We start from the raw sequence: 18,437 nt of genomic DNA, 5'->3' as shown, positions 1-18,437 counted from the left end.
AATAACCACCACTGTATACAAAGTGCTTTACATGGAGCTAAAATAATTCACACAACAACAAACAATATCCTCCTGGCAAATGACACTGGAGACATGCGTGTCTTTTTTTGTGGGGGGTGGGGGATTTACTGCAGCATTTTATACAGTTGATCACAGTACTCTGTTCGCTTGTTGACAGCACCTGGTGTGCATTGGAGGAAGAGCCCTTGGGTGCTTTAGGTCCTATTTGGCTGAGAGAGCTTTTTGTGTTTGCTTTGGTTGCTCCGAGTCACAAACTGCCCCTCTGTGCTGTGGTGTTCCGCAGGGTTCAGTTCTGGGCCCTCTGTTGTTCTCACTGTCCTGTAAAATTACTTATTTTCATATACAGTATCCATTCATCACAAGGGTCGCCGGTGTGCTGGACCCTATCCCAGCTGTCATTAGGTGGTAGGCAGGGTAAAACCTTGAATGGGTAGGCAGCCATATAGAGGCACACATATAAAAAAACAACAATTGATACTACCAATCACACTTAACGACAATTTAGAGTGATCAACGAAGCTACCGTGCATGCTTTTGTAATATGAGAGGAAACCGAAGTACCTGGAGAAAACCCACGCAGGCACAGTTAGAACACGAAATCTCCACGTTGGCGTATTTTCTTATGTAGTAACTTCTTTGTCCGGCAGAGGGAAGTAATTAACACCTTCAGTATTACATTGCATCTCTTCGGAGAGCTCTTCACTTTATTATATAAAATTCCAGAAAAGAATGTCACATTTTTGGAAACAATATAAAAACCAAAATAAATGAATTTATCTCATTATTATTTTCAAAGGCAAAACTAAGAGTCGTTGTGACACGTCGATCATTTGAGTGGGCGGGACTAAAGGGTTTGGCTCTCTCCTCTCTTCACCTTTGCAGTCGCATCGCTGCCTTCCGTCCACACCTCTTCAATTCTACACGTCAAGACCTCCTTAACTTCGGGATTTAAAGGACTTAAACTGTGTTGTGAAAGTGGCTACGCGTCTGTAAGGAAGAGGTAAGAAAAATAGAAGACCATGTATGCCATAATGCTTGTGTTTTTCCTCGCTCTTTCTAAATGTTTACACTCGTTGTGACTCCCTGTTTGGCTTCACATTACGTGTTGCGAGAGTGAGATTTTGCGCATGCGCGGCTGTGACTGACACGCGCGTGTGGTTCGGCGTATGATTACAAATACGATTACTTTTAATACTTTAATGTTACGAAGGTAGCACTCTGAGTAATTTTTTTTTTCCGGCCATGAAAACGAATCCTTTGGATGGTCTTCTGTGTGGTCAAAAGTATTGGGAACTCCTTAAAATTCCCACAAATACCCTCAAAATCTTCCATTTTTCTTGGTGTTGCTGTTTTATTATTGATGTGTGAAACGTAAACGCAAAGTTCTCTTGCTTCTTTGTTTAGATTGATATGACTGCTCTTGGAGCTCCATGATCAGGTGTGATGCAGGTGTTGCGTTACCTGATGAGGTGACGGCGGATGTCATTCCATTACACTCAGGACTATGCTAGTCATTAGCCGTGATGCTTTTTTAAAAAATAGATTATAACACTGGGTGATGTTGTGCTCTGTAATTTTCATTTCCCCTTTTACCATCACCATAGAGCAAAAGCCTAGTCAACATTAAGTCATTATTCAAATGTATGACAACTCGTATTACTTAATAGGAATATGCTGATTATCACGAATGAGGATAATAATGAGTCAAATGATGTATTGCATTGAATTTCATTGGCTGAGTAGCTAAGGTCAAACTAATGTGATTACATTTCACGAGTCACAAGTTTAGGAGTGTCTCGTATAAATTAACATACAAGTTCTGTCCAAAAATGTTTCCCACAAGGAGTAACAAGGCTTTATTTCATTTGGTGCAGGAGACTGAGTCACGGTCAAGAAAAAAGTAGGTTTTGTAATCTCCAAAACAAAGTCAGATTCAAATAGCAATTGCAAAAGATTTTTTTTAAAAATGAAATAATTTTAAATAAAGGCCAATCTTTACATTTGCAAAGAAGCAACCCGCTAGTGTAAATAACCAAAACAGAATGCAAATTTTGTTCTTTTATATAACCTTGTGAGTGCCTCTTTGTCTAGAAATGTTGCAAAACAAACTGGAGATTAATATTTGGATTATACAAAAACAACAATTTTGTTGAGCAGATGCCATCGACCAGATTAGCTGTGTCCCGAGTTTGGGATTAGCCCCTAACGATCCCCCCCTCAAAACACCTCCAATGTATTTTTTCCATGTCATTTATTGTGCCAATTTTAACCCCTCAGTGGGAAATGTTATTTCAAAAAGGCATTACAGTTTACAGAAATTGTATAATAAAACTTTTAGAAAGGGCGGCCCGGTAGTCCAGTGGTTAGCACGTCGGCTTCACAGTGCAGAGGTACCGGGTTTGATTCCAGCTCCGGCCTCCCTGTGTGGAGTTTGCATGTTCTCCCCGGGCCTGCGTGGGTTTTCTCCGGGTGCTCCGGTTTTCTCCCACATTCCAAAAATATGCATGGCAGGCTGATTGAACACTCTAAATTGTCCCTAGGTGTGAGTGCGAATGGTTGTTCGTCTCTGTGTGCCCTGCGATTGGCTGGCAACCGATTCAGGGTGTCCCCCGCCTACTGCCCGGAGACAGCTGGGATAGGCTCCAGCACCCACCGCGACCCTAGTGAGGATCAAGCGGTTAGGAAGATGAATGAATGAATGAATGAATGAATGAATGAACTTTTAGAAAGGTTGAAATGTAACACGATAAGAAAACTTTTATTAGTCTCGCAATAGAGAAATTCCCAATTCACAGCAGCAAAGTTAAGTATAAACAAAAACAATCAGTTTCGTAAGCTTCTCCTTTTTGTGGAAAGTTTTGCGAATTTAACATAAAACTCAGTTTGACCCACTTGTGTTGCCTTTCATGCCAGCGATGCCCTACATATTGCATACAGGGCCCTGTAGTATGGATAATATATCCACAAAGGTTGCCTAACCAGACTAGATTGACAGGGAGTCATTTGAAAAATGACATGGTGAAAGAAAAGTGACAAACATTGGCGTTTTAAAACTAGAGTAGATTCGACCAAGTTACACCATTCCAACTCAAATTACACAACTCGGCCATAGCTAAGCGCTAATAAAAACACCTTGAAGGTAAATGGATGAACAAATACAAAAATAGTCAAACCAGTTCTTTTTTTAAACAATGTAAAAGCAAATATTTAATGAACTGATGAATCAACATTCGACTCAAACTCTCTTCCACATGACTTGTTTGGATTGCTAAAATTCGTCAACCTGCGTCTTCACCCTCTCATGGCCATTTTTTTTAACCTGTGCGTATGACATCATGCAGACAAGCCAGCAACGAGATCGGTAAGGCAGACAGAAGCCTATTGTACGCCCAGCCTCATCGAAACATGAAAGTCGGAGTGATGTCATCGCATACCCACATTGTGTTCATACAATACCTCAATTTAGCTTCAGTGTGAAGGTTGCGAGCCAGAAGCTAAAACAAGCTCATTTGTTACCGTCCTTGAAAGATGGTCGGAAGAATATGTGTGGTTTGATTGGAATCAGCACCCACCACACCCCCCCCCAAAAAATATTCCCTTACATATTTTCTTTCATCCTTAATGACTGTAAAACTAATAAAATCACATTTTTTTGGTGTTATTTTTCTGAAATGCTGTGAGTGGCTACAAGATACCATCGAAGCCCTGACCAATCGAAAAGTAGTGCTTTGGTGCCATCTTATCTATCAAAACTTTGAAACATTTTGATGGGGGCAGCATTTTTCTGTTTTTGGTCTCCTGTCAATAGTGTACAACCCATCTCATATTTTTGTCCTTTTCTTTTTTACTTCACTGAAAAGAAAAAATATGACAAACTCAAAACAACATTTAGGTTCACGTTCGGAGAGGCGCCGTGTGACTTGTTCTTTCAAATTCTCATCTTGCACTTGTCAAGATATTTCATATTTGCTTCATTCTTTCACGATGAAAGAAAACATCTGCCACATATCCAGTATTTGAACTATTGTCAAGGTGAAAAAAAATAACAATAAAGAAAGCTAAACATTTCTAAACGCTGACGGAGCTCGTTAGTGCTGCAAAGCCACATCTCTGGTTGCGGAAAGCGCGTACCAACACTTTTCACCGCTCTGAACAGCACTGAAGCTAATGCTAGCACAACATGAGCGTCGTCCAGGTCCACAGTCTTTAATTAAGTAGGTTACACTGGGAATGGTATAGTGTTCGTGTTATTTTTTTTTTAAACCATATAAACTTTGGGGTTTCAACATGAAATAATGTAGACGATAAAATGATAGTATGTAGCATTTCTTCCCTGCTGTGTTGTTGACTTGCAATGGCGACTCCACCTATAGCTTGAAATGTTTGATCAGACGGTATCCCTTTGGTTGCCCTGTGTGTGTCGCCATGGCAACTGCCGGGAAACTCTTCAATGCTTTCTCTGAGCAGAGAAAACTCATAATATATCAGTAGAAGTAATACTGCAGCAAGAACATCGTGAGTGTGTTCGGTTCTGCCTGGAGCTATTTGGGCATGGCACACCTGTGCAAGCCTGTACAAGTGACGACAGCAGCTTATTAAATTTGATCAGAAAAACCTCCTTCGGGACAGTTTTTAAAAATGCAATTTATTTTTTAAATACACACTTAGCAGTTGAATTAATTGTGTCAGAGATTTTACTTCAGTTTACTCAATCAAGCCGATCACGCCTTCCAAGTAATGTTCGTCCCGCTCGCCGCTGACCAAGTTGTCCACACGATGTTTATTTGAACACTCATTTGACATAAACGAGAACGCCACTTCACATGACCACACAGTACGATTCCCAAGATGGATGGCATGAAGGCGCCCCCCCCCAATTCCCCTCACCCCCCAGCCCTCGCCTCCTCTCTCTTGCAGTGACAACTTAGCGTGGTGATCCTAATGGTCCAGGACAATGCTCTCATTATCTTTGCGGTCTGGAATGTTGAGGACTTCCTTGAAGGAATGCGGGGATGAGAAAGCGCTGACGTTGTCTTTTTTTCAGGGGGGGGGGGGGGGGGGAATGGACGCTCTGCCTGCTGCACATGTGGAAGTCGTCATCTTTCATTGTGGACTTTCTCTCACCCCCCTATTTTTTTTAATCTCCTCCCCTTACGTCCACGTGCTTCTCGGAGTATCTTACTCACATCCAGTCATTTCCCAGCATGCTTCGCCTCCCACACTCATCACACAAACCATTCCCAAACACTCTCTCTCTCTCTCTCTCTGTTTTTATGAAGCTGGCGTGGCATGAGGACGTCTTGTTCGGTCGAGCCCCGCGTTCCTGCTTGAAGATGCTTCGACAAAGGTAAGACCACAGAGCATTCCCTTTCATGGAATTCCAAGCCGATAGCAAAACTTGGAACGCCTTCGATGGGAAATCAAAAATGGGCCGCTGTGATTGGACAGAAGGGACGTTTAGGAAGGGCTCAGATTTGTTGTCGTGACAGCTTTACAGTTGTTGAATCCTTCTTGAGTGCGGTGCCCACACAAGGGAATAATGCAAGCAGGGTTACAAGCGTTCTAATCTGAGTTTTGTTGAAAAATGTGGATGGGTAGCGCTAAACAAGAATTCAAAAATGAAAAGTTTTTTAAATGAGCTGCAGTTTCGTCGACAAATGAGCAAGAGGACAATGCCAAAAAGAAAACAATAATTGTACTCTGATTTTTTTTCCCCTCCCCAAGAAAAAGTCATCATTTTATGGTGCGAAAGTTGTCTTACAAGGGGAAAAAAGACTTATTGCAAGAATGAAGTCATATTTTCTTTTTAGAATGAAGTTGTAAATTAATGAAATAAGTTGAGATTTTAAGTCCATCCATCCATCCATCCATCATCTACCGCTTATCCGGGGCCGGGTCGCGGGGGCAACAGCTTTAGCAGGGAAGCCCAGACTTCCCTCTCCCTAGCTACTTCTTCCAGCTCTCCCCGGGGGATCCCGAGTCGTTCCCAGGCAAGCTGGGTGACATAGTCTCTCCAGCGTGTCCTGGGTCTTCCTCAGGGATTTTAAGTGTTTTGTTGAAAGATTATTTAAGTAGAGTAGGGCTAAAACTAATGCTTCTTTTAATAATTGAATTTAATCTGTCAATCGTTTTGTCAATGAATCGCATAAAAAAGATACGCGTTCTAATTTTCGTCCCTTTATTCCCAAATCAGGACATTATTTCAACTTAGCAGTGCGGAAAACTAATTATGATTCAGTTACTGGTTTGCCTCACAACATGCCAGAAAGTAAGCATAAATGTCAATCATTGCTTTCCCGAGCAAATGTTTTTTTTAATGTCGCAAAATGGGAATCAACTTGCTATCGTGGAGAGCAACTAAAATCCGACAGTATTTTACTGTTTTATTTTTTATTTAAAAAAAACACAATTTTCTATAAATTCCTTTAAAAATGGAATCTTATGAGATAAAATGATAAGGCTATACTACAAGAATTGTTGTATTTTTTTCTTAAATTAAAGTTGGAATGTTTAGATTCACACAAAAAAAGCTTGTAATTTTACAAGAATGAATTAAAGGTAGTTGCACGAAACTACCTTTTTTTTCCCCAAACACTTAATATTTTTGAAAATCTTTGATTTATTCAAAATGAAGATTTCAGGCACCGAAATAAGCCCTTTTAATGGCATTGTTGCATCATTTATCCATTTGTTTATTTTTAACAATTATGTCACGACTATATATGACACTCACAGTGGCACAAGACTCGTATCCTGTGTTTGGAATCGTGACTAGAATTGCCCGAGCAGGTTAAACAGGGTTGTCAAAGCAAACCGCTGTCTTCCATTTCCAGTCGCCTACTCCAAACGAGCATGTTTTTCCTACGGCCAAACGGATGACAATTTTCTCCGATGAGCCGCATAGTTCCAGTCCTTTTTGTCGGCGTAGCGGGCATTGCTACACAATAAGCAGCCAGCAAAAGATTTGTTTTCCCGTCCGGTTGGCACACAGCCACGATCCGCGCTGGAAGCCTCTCAGAACGTCTGGGCTACTCCGAAGAGCAATTTGACAGCTCGGCCCCAAGTGGGCTCCTCCACCCAATCATGTGACTTCTCGTGTTATTGTTCCTGCATGCCTAGCATAGCTGAAGCGCGGCAGCGCAGGAGGAGAACGGCGCGCAGCGTTGTCCTTCAAAGAAAAAGGGCCGCTGAGGTTGTTTTTTTTTTTTTTTTTTTAAATGCCTCAAGCAGGTCCTCTGCGGTGAGTCTGTCTCCGGTGGTTACGGCAGGCGGGGCCTCCCTCCTCTGACATGGTGAAAGAGGCATAGAGAGACCGGTCCCCGTCATGGCCTCCATGGTCGCCAACGGAAACCAAGATGGGCCGTCCGTGGTGCTCCAAGGGGCGGATCCAGAGACATGCATGATTGTGTTCAAGAACCACTGGGCTCAGGTAAATGTCTGTGAAGAAGTTAAAAGAAAAAAAAACCGACAATGACAACAAGAAAAAACTAAATACGCAGTCTTAACCTGATGACAGACCAAGTTCGAGTTGCAACTTTGTAAGAAGTGTAAGTAAGAGGACCGCTGTTAATCGTAACACCCAACGCAAAAGGCGTTTATGATAGCTTTTGTTGGAGGATTTTATTGACTTTTGTCAAATTTCCACAATTGTCACTTTTAAGCAAGATTATTTTTTTACCTGCTTGAAATAATTTTGACCAATTCGTTGCGAGGGGGGAAAAAAGTTAAATCAACACCTAATTATCGAGCATTTTGCATAATCCACAGCAAATTTCAAAATATAAGATTTATTTATTTTTAACCAGGTGTTGTTTTTCTTTCTTATTTTATTTACATTTTTAGGGGACGTGCGTGGGTTTCTTAGAAATTTCACAGAATTATATTTTTTATTATTTTTACCAAGTACAATTCTTGATTATTTTTGGCTTTATCAAAAAAAAATTCCCCTTCTCAAGCAATTCTTACTTAATTAATTTTCATTTTCTTTATTACATGCCAATTGTCACCATTTTTTGTCAAAATGTGAGTGTTTCCAATTTTGAGCGCATTTTCATCCTCGCACTTCATCACCTCTGATATTCAAAGAACAGTTAAGGGGCCCAAAAAACACATTTGGTTCGCACTCCTCAACGTTTTGACAACAAACGTGAAAAGAGGAATTGCATACTCTCCTCCAAAAACTCCCCCCTTGTCTCAAAATGAGAATAACGATTGGGTCAAGTCTCACTGTCCCGTCATTGAGGCGAGGCCCGCTGAAAAGTATTTGTCGCGGCGCGAAGCGCTCCAGCCGTGTCCCGGCAACACTGAAGGGCAGCGCGGTTCCTCTGCCAGTGGAATCTTGGCAGTCTGTCTCAGCTTGCCCGCCCACCCCAATGGAACTCGCTCGCAGCACCGCCACACCCGCATGAACCCATTTCTACGCTGCTTTGGATTTCAACAAGATATTTTGCGCAGCTCCGTAAGCCTCCCAAAAGTCCTCATGCATCATCTCCCAAGATATTTTCTGCGTGCAACCTTTTCCAAGGATCTCTCCTTGGAAATGTACTCGGGGAAACGCCCGCAATTCGAACAGTTTCACTTTTGGCACCAACAAGGACATTTTCATTCCAGATGTGCAGGCCTGCAGAAGCTGAAACTATCGTGAATGTTGACGCCGACGCTACAAAAAACACTTTGTTTAGCCTCTCTCTTTGTTTTACCATCCAGCGGTTATTGAATGGAAATGTACTGTATCTCAAGTCAAGTGTCAAGTATCAAGAATAACTTTATTGTCAAATAACAGCACAGATGAAATTTCCTCCCTCTAAAACAGACAACAAGAGTATTGTGCCGCTATCAAAAGAACACGTCACATAAAATGACAAAACAATCTTAACCACTTTCGTTTGTTGTCTTTCGGTTTCGGGTACCGTATAGAATATTCAATAGTGTGCAGCGATTTCAGGGAAATGATTGCGTTTCTATTTGTATGTTAAATAGAAAGATTTGAATGGAAAATAGACATTTTCAACAAACTTGCTTCAAAAGAAAAAAAACCCCATATGTTATACAGTACTGTTGTGTAATGGTAAAATGCAATTTCCTGTATTTTATATTTAATATAGAGCAGCGTATTGATGGGAAAATGCGGCTTGGAGATGAACTTGTCTGATAAGATTCATTTTGTAGCTTGTCATCGTATGTTTGATGTCAAATTGGCCATTGTTTATGTTTTACCCAGTGGGGTCAAGGCGTGACTCTTTCTGTATCATTAGCTGGGATGCACTTTCCAACATTTTCATTTTCTTTCTTCTAAATTTCTGCACACCACGGAGAAAAGACAAGAGAAATGTTGCTCGGAAGAATTTCCCGGGGGCTTTCATCTTGTTAAAATTCTGGCTGTCCCTAGAAAAGTGACGCTGGCACTCTGCGCAACCGGTAACCATGGCAGCCTGGTCATCCTGGAAAGGGGGGTTCGCCCATCTGCGGCCCCTCCTCAAGGCTTCTTCTTTTTTTTTTTTCCTTGCCCTCCTGGAGGTTAAGGTCAAGCGATGTCGTGAATACTTACTCAACTGTGGGCCCGCGACGCCCTTTGAGACCAGTTGTGCTTAAGGGCCACAGAAATAAATAGGAGTTGACTTTGGTTGCGCAGCGCTTGAGTGCTGTTTGTTCCGCGAGGCGACGCCCCCAGCGGGCTCCCGTTTCCATCGACCCGCTCGTGTTGTGCGTCATTTGTTTGTTGCCACAGCAAAGGTAGATGACGGAAGAGGCTGGCTCGATTGTCGCCGGGGGTGGTGTCGATGTCGCACACGCTCAAGGAAAGGGAAAGAGTGCATGCACAAAGGACAGTGTCTCTCCCTTTATTTGCGCTTCTAATCGTATCGTGTTTGATTATTAACTCGTCGGCGTTCCGGGCAATCCCTTCCGTTTGATGTTGACATGAAAGGCGATCGTTGTGTTAAAAAGATGATTAACTGGAAGTAGCAATGTCAAAGTCGGTTTTGCATTTTGGAGTCAGAACGTAAAACTGTATGGATGCTCATTTAGAGTTGGGGCTTTTGAAAAATAATCGAAACCCCCCCCCCCCACTCCCTTCAATATTGCGATTTAGTAGGCGATTGTTTTTAAAATAAATGTTTTATCCTAGGGCGGCCTGGTAGTCCAGTGGTTAGCACGTCGGCTTCACAGTGCAGAGGTACCGGGTTCGATTCCAGCTCCGGCCTACCTGTGTAGTTTGCATGTTCTCCCCGGGCCTGCGTGGGTTTTCTCCGGGTGCTCCGGTTTCCTCCCACATTCCAAAAACATGCGTGGCAGGCTGATTGAACGCTCTAAATTGTCCCTAGGTGTGAGTGTGAGTGCGAATAATTGTTCGTTTCTGTGCGCGCTGCGATTGGCTGGCAACCGATTCAGGGTGTCCCCCGCCTACTGCCCGGAGACAGCTGGGATAGGCTCCAGCACCCCCCGCGACCCTAGTGAGGATCAAGCGGTTGGGAAGATGAATGAATGAATGAATGTTTTATCCTTATTGGCTAGGCTAATGCTAACACAAAGGCGGCAAATGAACCATGAATTTATACGAAAGAACTTCAAGTTTGCTTGCACTCCAGTTGGATTTAACTTTTAGCGTACGTGCATTCCATTTAAAAGTCATCATTTTAGAATTGTTTTTTGCCAAACATTTATTCAGGGACAAATTGGGGAGTGTGTCATCGATTTAAGAGCGTTTGCGTAACTTTTAGGGAGTGTTTCAGGAAATTTGAGTGTTTAATCCACTTAAGACTTTGAGTAGAACCAGCACTATTTGGGTGACGTTGCGCATGAACGCTTGGGCCTCCTATGCAACTGGATTTTAATCTTGCTATTGTGACGATACTTAAAAATCTCAAGGATTTTTTTTTTTTTTGAGGTGGGTCTTTGTCTTAAAAGTTTGAGAACTATGCCTTACTCGACTTCAAAATAAGCTATTTGGGTGACTATTTGGGTGACGTTGCGCATGAACGCTTGGGCCTCCTATGCAACTGGATTTTAATCTTGCTATTGTGACGATACTTAAAAATCTCAAGGATTTTTTTTTTTTGAGGTGGGTCTTTGTCTTAAAAGTTTGAGAACTATGCCTTACTCGACTTCAAAATAAGCCTCTAAATAGCAACATGCTGTGTTTATGTTTGAAGTTTTATATCAACTCTAAATTCCCATTTCTTCTGCGCAGGTGGTGAAAATTCTGGAAAAACATGACCCGTTACGCAGTGGGACTTCGGCCTCGGCGCCCTCGCTGGGTGTGCTGGGCCCGGGCGGCGGGCCGCGCTTTGGCCCCGTTCCGGGCGACGAGGCCAGCGCGGTGCAGAACTACGTGGAGCACATGCTCTTCTTGCTGATGGAGGAGGATTGCGGCAAGGCGGGCGCCATGGGGCCCATCCTGGAGTTTGTGGTGCTGGAGAACGTGATGGAGCGCCTGTTCGTGTGGAGCCTGCGCCGCGAGTTCACCGACGCCATGAAGCTGGAGCAGCTGAAGATGTACGAGATGCTGGTTTGCCAGTCTCGCCAGCCCTTGCTGCACCACAAACCGGTGTTGCGGCCGCTCATGATGCTCCTGTCGGCGTGTTCGGGCTCGGGGGGCGCGCCCGACGTGGAGGCCCAGCTGGTGCTGCTCCTGCACCAGCTCTGCTGCGTCCTGGCCAAGGACCCATCCGTGCTGGAGCTGTTCTTCCACACCAGCGAGGACCAGGGCGCCGCCAACTTCCTCATCTTCTCACTGCTCATCCCCTTCATCCACCGCGAGGGCACCGTGGGGCAGCAGGCGCGAGACGCGCTGCTACTCATCATGTCCTTGTCGGCAGAAAACCGGCGCGTGGCCCAGCACGTGGCGGAGAACACCTTCTTCTGTCCGGTCAGTGCAACGGTCTGTCATCGAATCAGATTTAAAGTTCATCATCGTGAATGCCACGTGATCTGAACTGTCACTTGTGTACTTCTAAAAGGAAAAGTAGATGAAGTGATTTATCTTTGGTCTGCGTTTGTTGAAATCACAAGTCGACTTCTATGTCCACTCTGTACAACCAGCCATTCAATTCTAACCTCGGGTAAATGCTCATAAACGAAATCATATTCCTTCATCGATGTCATACGGGCCTCTGATAAGAAAAAGGCTCCATGGCCCTGCCGCACTGCAAAGTCTTTTTCACGTGTCTGGTGTTTATTTAATTATGCTAATCTCGCATCCACAATGCCATTGTAGCCTCAGGCTCAGACATGGCACGGTAGAAAAAAAATAAAATAAGCAGCTTTTGAAACAAGCCCGGTCCTAACAATGGACACCCCTGAATGACACGGGCAATAAGGATAATCTGACTGAGGATAAACTGCCACTAATGCTGTTCTTTCTGTTCTCCTAATACCCTGAATCCATTAACCTGAGAGACCAAAGGCATCCAATGTTGCTAACTGCTAACGGCACGCTTCTGCATTAGCAATTAGCAAGTGATCTCTTTTTGCTTTCATGGCATGATTCTTTTTTTTTTTGTTGCTGTTGTTGTTGTTATTGCTAACCGCTAACAGCAACAATTAGTTGTTAATAGTCACATGTCGATGATTTTGCCGATTAATCAATGAATCGGCAAAATCAAACTCGTTTATAGTTCATCCCTATATTCATAAACAGGACATTATTTCAAATACACAGTGCAGGAAATGCAACTTTTTTCAAATTAAGATTCTGTTTCTGGTTTGGTCCGTAACCTGACCAAAAATAGGCAAAAATGTGGACCGCTGTTTTCCAAAGTAAAAGTAGTTGTTTTCACATGTTATATTTTGATTCAACACAAAGTCTCATAAGTCTGCTTCCATGGATGAAGTGGACAATATTTACAGCTGAGAGGCTTGGAATTTAATCATCGTGTGACCTTTGGACTTCAGGTTCTTGCCACGGGCCTCAGCGGTCTGTATTCATCTCTGCCTACCAAGTTGGAAGCTCCCAGTGACGAGTGGCACTGCCTGCAGAGGGACGACTGGCTCCGCGTACCCTCCTTGGTCCAGTTTCTCAATTCCCTGGAATTCTGCAATGCTGTCATCCAGGTAAAATAAAACCCAAATTAAACGCTATAAACTTTCAAGCCTTATTGCCAACTCCTCTCTCCACTTCTCAGATAGCCCACCCCGATATCAGAGACCAGTTGTTGGGCTACATCTACAATGGCTTCCTCGTGCCTGTACTCGCACCCGCGCTGCATAAGGTTCAATACGCATAGCATTTTTTTTTTTGCTTTTTCCAAAGTATATTGTTCTAATAAGTAATGATAGACACCATGTTTTTGTCAACTAATAGCAACATAGTGGAACATTCATGTTCACATCCTTTTTTGTTGCTAACTTTCATCAGCACCATTAGCAGCATTTTGCAAAAATAGTTTAACCACCTTAAAATGTCAAAGGATTGTTTCATGTCAGTATTTCTGTTAAGACCGTTTGGAACGTGAGCAATTAGCCTTTCACAGACATACTTTTGCTAAGTTGCTTAAATGACAGTTTCATGTGATATTTGGTTGCTAACTGCACAGCTTAGCACGAGCAGTTAGCGTTTCGATAAAAATCTCCCATTGTTATATTGGTCAAAATCAAAATCTCATTGGAGGTTGCCAGTCGTCATGTCACAGTATTAAATTGGCAGTTTTCCATCAGAATTTTTCCATTTTCATTTTTCGGGTGACACCATGTAGCTGACTGTCGAGGAAGTGATGACCACCACAGCGTACCTGGACCTGTTCCTGAGAAGCATCAGTGAGCCGGCACTGCTACAGACCTTCCTGTCCTTCATCCTGCTGCACCGCCACGAGAACGTCCACATTTTGGACACGCTCGTCAGCCGTATCAACACACCCTTCCAGGTATGCCACCGAGATCAATAGATTCAATTGCCATTTGAACCATTCACGTTATATAACTGGAGAGTGTTGCCGTGGCAACATCGGATTGCTGATCCAGATATGTCAATGAAATGTGTTGACCAATAGTCAACAATGATACACTTACATATCAAACACGTTTTTTAAATATTTTTATTTTTTTCACCAGATTTGTACTAGAATTACGACTTTTTGAGCAAACACTCACCAGACTAAACATGAGGTACACCTGAAATGTTTTCCTTTTTTTCCTCCAGCTGGGCATCGTGTCACTGGCACTTTTCCGAACTCTCATCGGTTTGCACTGTGAAGATGTCATGTTGCAACTCATCCTCAGGTGACAAAAAAAATAAAAAATAATAAAATATGAACTCCGAGAGGTTTGTACACCGTGCGCCATGTACATCCTCAGGTACCTGATCCCGTGCAATCACATGATGCTGAGTCAGCGGCGCGTGGTGAGGGAGCGTGACTTCTACTCTGCCTCGGCGGCCAAGATCCTGGCCTTGACACCGTCCTGCTGCTCCCCCGACAGCAGCCCGCCGCCGCTCCGACAGCTCGAGTCCATACTGTTCTCCAAAGGTGAGTCCTTTGCACTTCAAGATCAATTCAAAAGGCTGGGAAAACAAAAAAAAATCCCTTCAAACCTGTCTGTCTTGGACTTCTTATTGATTTTCCCTCAGACGGCATCTCTGTTGAGGGCGACCCGGCCGGCAACTCCTGGTGTACAATTGGCTCCGAGATTTATTTGGATGTCAGCTACCTCCACTACCTGGACGACGCCCACGAGCGCATCGGCGTCTGCATGCGGGCGTGCCGGGTGTGGTCGGCCGCGTACGACGGCGAGGACCCACCCCCGGAGAAATACAAAGCGGGTGTCCTGGAGGAGCCGGCACCCAGGAACCCAGCCCCGTGGGGGGCATCCTTGGCGATGGCGCAGCACCCCAGAACCGAACTACCGGCCAACCAGTTGGAGCTGGAGTGGGACGACAGCTACGACGCGTGCCCGCCCGGGACCGGCAAGCCCAAACCTGCGCTTGTGTCGCATCCTTCCGCCGAGCCCCCCAAGCACATCGAAGAGATGCGAAAGTCGGCAATTTTGTTGGTGAAGGGCTCCTACATCGAGGAGAACGAGTTCCAGGATGATGTCAAGGTCTACGATCTGGTAGCCAAGAAAGACACCGCAGCCACCGTGGCGGTGCCACGCAAAGACTCGAACTCCCTGAAGAACGGACTCACCCAGAAGCACACGGCCGAGAATGGTCAAAGTCCAACCGACTTGGGCCAGGACCTCCTGGTTCAGTACGAGGAGCTCATCCGGACGTTTGACAGTGACGTGTGTGCTAAAGTCGGAAAATGTGACGGAGAAGCAAAGGATGACGCCGTGGCACAAGATGAGGAAATGGATTTCACTTCCTTCTCGCCAGAGACGCCGGAACCGGAGAAACTGCAGTCGCTGTTTGGGTTGCCGTTTCGCGGCTCCGCCAGGAGTCAGTCAGCACCTTTTACAGGTTAGTTGGCAACGTAGTTTAAAATCTGAATCGCCTCTCCAATTGACTTTTCATTATTTCACAATACTTAGAGACCTTTTTTGTCCCACACTTGACAAATACTCCATATATTAAGTTTGCCCATTTTATTGATTTATATATCTGTAAAAGTTAAAATGATAAGCTTAGCACTTGAAGTTTGCATTCACAATGCTATTGTGTACGGTAGGTGTGAGCATTTAATCAAAATGCAGTCATGATTTAAATTTTGGCTTCTCTGGATTCTAAAATCAATTATAAATCAAGAAAAACGATTTATGTGCTGAAGGCTGTAAAACTAAACACATCAAAAGCAATAACACTGCAGTCAATGTAGAATCCCATCGAGAGGCTAATTGGAAAGTTAGCATAGATTTCCTGATATGATATTCCTCCAAATATATTATATTGAATATTCACACACAAATGATGTAGTAATGGCGAATACAACACCACTCAAGAATATATCGATTTCCTAATCTGACAAAAGAAGGTGTATTAATCAAGATCTATTTCAAACTTTCTTCTTCTACTCTTAATCTGAATGCAAGTGTGTACTCTGTGCATGTATGGCACAATACTGCCCCTAAGAGGCCAAGGCGCACATAGCGGGATCAGCCAGTATTTATTTTTATTTGTTGTTTTTAAAATTTGTGTTATTCCAGTATATTATTATTTTACAGTGTTGACAATTGTCTGGTTGTTCCTTAAAGTTATGTTAAAAATTGAACAAATAATACCCTTTGAAAGCATTAATAATTGTGTGTATTAATTGTGACTTGGATAATGATGATTTTCCATAATACCCCAGCATGTGGCTCCTCTTTGCTTTTTAAAATGCAAACCAACGCTGCCCTCTGCTGGTTGGAGTTGGAGTTCATATTAATTCTCATTGTAAAAGTTATTTGTCCTTTCTGCCATCGAGCAGAAAAACAGATTGATGTTCTGACTGGGACTTCACCTTGTTGCTATAAATAAAACTGCTCAAATGTCGGCAGGTCCCTTTATCAGCGTCCTGCTGTCCCGCCTGGAGAACATGCTGACCAACTCGGTGCACGTCAACCTGTTGCTGACAGGCATCCTGGCACAGCTGGCTGCTTACCCTCAGCCTCTGCTGCGCTCCTTCCTCCTCAACACCAACTTGGTCTTCCAGCCCACCGTTCGCTCACTCTACCAGGTGACACATACTTGGAGATTTAGGGCCGTCGCAGACAAATGGGTTTAGAAAATCGACTTTCCTCTCATTCCATCAATTACTCGGGTAATCATGCCTCCGATTGATTTCCTGTCAGGTTTTGGCCACGGTGAAGAACCAGATCGAGCAGCTGGCTGCAAGCAGTAAAGACTTTCCCGAGTTGATTGTCGCCGCCCAACACTGGCTACTGACCAGGGACACCTTGTACAGAGAAGCAGGTGATGGCTATGTGTCGCGAATGAACCAGTGACGGGGAAAAAATAGATCAGTAATAGAGCTGTTATACAGCTTTTATATAGAAACATAATTTTTTGCTTGGCATTGAATCGTAAGAGAAATGTTTGGCATGTTGCTCAAGGGTACTTCGGCAGTTCCATCAGTACACAGGCACAGTACAACTTTACCGATTGCCACATGATCATCGTACGCAAAGGCATATATTCTTTATCCTCTACACACACAAAAAGACTATTTCTGCATCCTCGTGTTGTGGCCAAGGCGGGCACACCAGAAGGAGCAGCACACTGAAATGAGTTGAAGCATTAAATCAAGATGCACAAACTGTTTCCATTTACTTCTCTACGTTCTATTTAATTAGGTTTGTACTCTCTTTTTATGCAGTAATATTCCACGTTTATTTGTGAACGGTACTGATTGCTTTTTTTGTGTGAATAAAGTGGAACGTATTCCATATCTGCAAAATAAGGTAATCAGAATCATTGAACCATCTCTAAATACGACGGAGTGTTTATGAAACAAGAACATGTTGTTCAAGTGTGACAACCAAAAAGATGCAATATCAATCTCTCTTCTGTTGTACTGCTTGGAGGTAGCTCATGCGGATTGTGTTGTCCTCCTCAGACAAAAGCAATCGAGTGCGAGGCGGCGGCATCCTGAAGAGCTCGCCCCCGCCGCAACCGAGGTCCATCTCTGCCGAGCGGACCGACGTGTTCGCCACCGTCCTCTTCAGCGAGTTCCTTAAAGAATTGGCCGCCTTGGCCCAAGAGCACTCCATCTTGTCTTACATTCCCATGGAAGAGTAATTCAACCCATTATACGAAAAACAAAGACATTTTATTTTTCTATCAACTTTTTAGGCCTCCAACCAAAGACGCGTTCGATATACATTTGTATTTATTTCATTTTTGGAATTTTATTTGTTTTTAGCAACCACCGGCCCTTTAATTCAATTGTCTCAGGGTGGGCGGCCATTTTGAACTCCAGCCAGGCCTAGCGTTAGCGACATCAGCATCAGCAAGCACAATCAAGGTATGGACTGTCTCCTTTGGAGCGATGCCATGGCCACCTTTAAACCTCACAAAGTGACTTCATTATTCTTGGTACCTCAGAGTCTTTGAGATTGAAGCCATGTTTTCTTTATTTTCTGTCACTCTGGCCTATTTAATGACTTATACATATTCACTATGCAAATTAATAAGAATATTAATTAATTTTGTCAGGTAAGGTGGTTGGGTAATTTAAGTGTTCCTCTCTGTGCTATTTTTTGGAGGGGTGGGGGATTGTTATGTTTTATTTATCGCGACATCAGCTCGCATTGTCTGTTACAAGGCGATCTTTATGCCAGTGCCTTTTAAAAGATCCATCCATCCATTTTCCGATTCGCTTTATCCTCACAATGGTCGCAAAGGGTGCCTGAGCCTGTCTTTTAAAAGATATATTATGGAAATATTTTCCATATTGTAAGACTGTAAAAACAATACTCGAAGGATCAAAAAATGCTGATACATTTTTACACACCTTGCAAAAATTAGGCCATTTTTACATGCCGACTATCTCTGGCTGATTTTTACTTGA

The 18,437-nt window shown here is 43.4% G+C and overlaps 2 protein-coding genes across 5 annotated transcripts in view; one reads left to right on the top strand and one right to left on the bottom strand.

Moving 5' to 3' along the window:
- The window catches only part of sh3d19 (SH3 domain containing 19), a 17,806-nt gene extending 16,284 nt beyond the window's left edge, over nt 1-1,522 (bottom strand). For both annotated transcript variants that reach the window (XM_052083628.1, XM_052083629.1), the window contains exon 1: nt 1,483-1,522. In XM_052083628.1, the coding sequence (XP_051939588.1) occupies nt 1,483-1,507 (25 nt within the window). In that variant the 5' untranslated portion in view covers nt 1,508-1,522. The remainder of the gene's footprint in view (nt 1-1,482) is intronic.
- Nucleotides 1-18,437, top strand: part of fhip1aa (FHF complex subunit HOOK interacting protein 1Aa) — a 19,810-nt gene extending 1,373 nt beyond the window's left edge. The window contains exons 2-14 of one of the 3 annotated variants that reach the window (XM_052083622.1): nt 904-1,021; nt 5,301-5,368; nt 7,252-7,450; nt 11,210-11,887; nt 12,913-13,071; nt 13,143-13,229; nt 13,713-13,880; nt 14,156-14,235; nt 14,311-14,480; nt 14,582-15,409; nt 16,426-16,604; nt 16,720-16,840; nt 17,484-18,437. In XM_052083622.1, coding sequence (XP_051939582.1) covers nt 7,346-7,450; nt 11,210-11,887; nt 12,913-13,071; nt 13,143-13,229; nt 13,713-13,880; nt 14,156-14,235; nt 14,311-14,480; nt 14,582-15,409; nt 16,426-16,604; nt 16,720-16,840; nt 17,484-17,665 — 2,757 coding nt within the window. In that variant the 5' untranslated portion in view covers nt 904-1,021; nt 5,301-5,368; nt 7,252-7,345 and the 3' untranslated portion in view covers nt 17,666-18,437. Of the gene's footprint in view, nt 1-903; nt 1,022-5,300; nt 5,369-7,248; nt 7,451-11,209; nt 11,888-12,912; nt 13,072-13,142; nt 13,230-13,712; nt 13,881-14,155; nt 14,236-14,310; nt 14,481-14,581; nt 15,410-16,425; nt 16,605-16,719; nt 16,841-17,483 lie in introns of all 3 variants that reach the window. The other 2 variants (XM_052083623.1, XM_052083624.1) reach the window with 2 other exon arrangements.

The sequence above is a fragment of the Hippocampus zosterae genome, chromosome 13 (genome assembly GCF_025434085.1).
Source record: "Hippocampus zosterae strain Florida chromosome 13, ASM2543408v3, whole genome shotgun sequence".
Lineage (NCBI taxonomy): Eukaryota > Metazoa > Chordata > Actinopteri > Syngnathiformes > Syngnathidae > Hippocampus > Hippocampus zosterae.
The sequence above is the reverse complement of the archived record's forward strand: the minus strand, read 5'-3'. Positions and strand labels throughout refer to the sequence as shown.